The sequence below is a fragment of the Sinocyclocheilus grahami genome, unplaced genomic scaffold (genome assembly GCF_001515645.1).
Source record: "Sinocyclocheilus grahami isolate Dianchi unplaced genomic scaffold, SAMN03320097.WGS_v1.1 scaffold3108.1, whole genome shotgun sequence".
In the NCBI taxonomy this organism is placed as follows: domain Eukaryota; kingdom Metazoa; phylum Chordata; class Actinopteri; order Cypriniformes; family Cyprinidae; genus Sinocyclocheilus; species Sinocyclocheilus grahami.
This window is the reverse complement of record NW_015508275.1, coordinates 22062-25223: the sequence shown is the minus strand read 5'-3', so window position 1 is coordinate 25223 and position 3162 is coordinate 22062. Positions and strand designations below refer to the sequence as shown.

The window sequence follows — 3162 nt, the reverse complement described above, 5'->3', positions numbered from 1 at the left end:
TGCAGCACCTGCCTTTCATTCTACCAGGTATGCTTTTGATCTTGACAGACTAGTGTGTCCATGACATCTGGTGGGAGATGTTTCTGAAGCAGCAGATCAGCATATTAGAACGTTTTCTGAAAGATCAGTGACACTGAAGGGTGGTGGCTGCTGCAAATTCAGCTTTGCCATTACAGGAATAAATATATATTAAAATATAAAACACTTATTTTAACGGAGTGTCTATTTGCACTAAGTGCAAATAGCCCGTCTTGTTGGCGGACGCTATTTACTCTAACTCCACCCACCAACGTGTGATTGGGCTAGTCATCTGATCTAGTCGCAGATGGTAAAGAGTGTGTTGTACTCATTTTGATGCGATCGACCAAGGTTGAATCTGTCTTTTGGCGAACTTTTTTTCAAATTTCAAATCTCGTCAGAAAAGCATTTATTTTCAATAAAAATTAATTCAAAATTCAAAACGTTGAAAATAAATGATCGGGTAGGGTTAGTTAGGGTAGGTGTAGGGAGAGCTTTATTGTCCTAATAAGGTGGCATCCATTTAATAATTAGAATTCAAATTTACACTCAATAAGTTATTATTGCATATGATTTTATAGTGTACTACAATACTGAGGTGCAGATAATTACCACTATTTGCAATAAGTAATATAAATAGCAGAAAATCATGCTATTTTAACATGGTGGAAATAGAATCTATAGCTATTTGCACTTAGTGTAAATAGCATCTATCACTGAGAAAATATGCTATTTTCACCTAGTGTAAATAGCATATAATTGCTTTGTGACTTACTTAGTGTAAATAGCCTCTATCTCTATTTACACTTAGTGCAAATAGCCGCTGCCTTTAAATTGTACATATATTTCACAATATTGAAGTTTTTACTATATTTTTGACCAAATAAATGTAGCCTTGTTGAACATAAGACACTTTGGCAAAAAAAAATAAAAAATCCAGACTTTTGAATCTTAGTGTAATATCCATTTCTAACATGTTATTTATTATTAGCAATTTGATATTGTTGACAGTAAAACAGCCACTCAGATTATGGATTTAGTGTGCCATCCAGACACCTTTTACATATTTTTATCCTTCATTTGATTTGCAACGCACTAATCATAATTTCACATACTATTTAGGGAGGATAGCATGCAAATTAGTATCCCTCTGATTGATTCCGTCTTTATGTCCCACAGAGAATGAGATTGCTGCTCTGTCTCAGATGTCCTGGCTGATGAAGACTGCAGCCATTGAGCTCAGAGTGACCTCACTGAACCGTCAGCGCTCTCACACACAGAGACTGCTCAACCTCCTCCTGGATGACCAGCCAAACACATTACATGCCGGTAATACATACACCCAAAGTTCCTCACGATGTCCAGCCACATTGAAGTAAACACAACTGAATCTGTCTTTTAGCAGATGGAGAGACAGGCATGGAAGAGGAGAGTAGATCAGTCAGTGGTTTCCTGCATTTTGGCACCGTCTCCAAAGGTAAGAGAAAGTCTGGTTACTTTGCAGTTTGTTCTGACGCTTTAGAAAGGAAGAAGCCATCTGATTTTGAATATAATTAGTTAATCATCCATTGCTCTTTTAGTACGCGGGAGGCTGCTGAGTGTTTTGGATGCCATAGACTTCAGTCAGGAGGCCCCGGAGCTTCTGCAGCTGGACTTCTTTGAGCGTGCTCAGATTGAGCAGGTCATCACCAACTGTGAACACGTCAACGAGCAGGGACACACGGTCTGCAACGTCAAGGTATGTGGATGGCTCACTGATTTCCTGCATGCATTAGACCTTATACGGTCATTTATTTATTATAAGAATATACAATTAATATTTTCATTGTTTCATCATGTTTTCAGTTGCTCCATCGAGTTTTAGTTGCCGAGATCAATGCACTGCAGGGCATGGCGGCCATTGGGCAAAGACCACTGCTGTTGGAGGCGAGTGTGTCTCTGATATTTGCAGGCAAGCATTACAATTTATTTATTTATTTTTTTCATGGTGCTGATTGTTTTGTCGGTATCAGGAGGTGAACTCAATCCTGCAGCAGGTGGTGGAGAGGAACCGCGTGCGGTGTAGTCTCAGTGCAAAGCGTCATGCTCTGCAGAGCTGGAGGAGTCTGGTGGAGACCATCCTCACGGCCTGTCCTTCAGAGCTCATCCCAGCCGACCAGCGCCAGCTGATCATCAGAGACCTGCTGCTGGATCTGCACGACAAGGTAGGAAAACTAATGAGGAGGAAGATGCTTTTAAACGAGGAACAGCATGTGACTTGCTTCTCTCTTTCCTCTAGGTGTTATCAGAAGATGCTGCTGGTGAATTGATGCCAATTGTAGCCGGGGCGGTCTTCACATTAACAGCACAACTCAGCCAATCGGTGCTGTCTGAGCAGCAGGGGGCGGGGCCTCATGGTGGCTCTGGATCAGGATTTGCTTCAATCGCTAACTCCGCCCTCCACCTCATCCTAAGGAAGCTACTGGATTTTATCTTGTGCACAGGTTAGAAGTGTTTTCAGGGTTGACTAATCCGCTAACCTGGGTAAATTAATTCCACCATGTTAGAGGTTAAATGGTTAAAGTTCTTGTTTTACTCCCTGGTGTTTGTTTACATCAAGGTGGAGGTTTCCAGCGTCTAAGGTCTCACCTTTATGGCGCTCTGCTCTACTACCTGCAAATTGCCCAGAAACCTGAGGAGCCAGAGACACTCCAGACAGGTATAGAAACACGGATATGACAAAGCAAGGGCAAAATTTTATTTTATTCACATACACGCATACTTTCCTAGACAGCATTTTGGGACGTTTAAGCCTTCATTTTGCAATCTAATTTTAGAAAGGTTTTGGCAACTTTGCTCATACCTTTCATGGATATATCCTAGAATGTTTAATAATATTTTACTATTTGATTGCATATAATATTTAGGATTAAAATAGATTTAATAAATATCAAAAAATCTAATACACATTTTATATAGATATATTTTATTTATATATATATAAAATTAAAAGTGCAGATATATTTCATAGCTGTATCCCAGAATGTATAATAATCCTTCACTAATTTGAGTGAATATTTTATATTTTTTTATCTTATATATATATATATATAAAAATTTTATCTTTTATATAAAATATATATATTTATATATATATATATATAT

The 3162-nt window shown here is 38.6% G+C and overlaps 1 protein-coding gene across 1 annotated transcript; it reads left to right on the top strand.

The window, feature by feature from the left end:
* Nucleotides 1-6: 6 nt before the first annotated feature.
* LOC107576006 (nuclear pore complex protein Nup205-like) lies at nt 7-2736 on the top strand. Its single transcript, XM_016262294.1, has 8 exons — nt 7-27; nt 1198-1347; nt 1421-1495; nt 1599-1756; nt 1864-1944; nt 2031-2222; nt 2297-2501; nt 2618-2736. The coding sequence occupies exons 2-8, from the start codon at nt 1224-1226 to the stop codon at nt 2734-2736; spliced, it is 954 nt and encodes a 317-aa protein (XP_016117780.1). The 5' UTR covers nt 7-27; nt 1198-1223.
* The last annotated feature ends 426 nt before the right edge of the window (nt 2737-3162 follow it).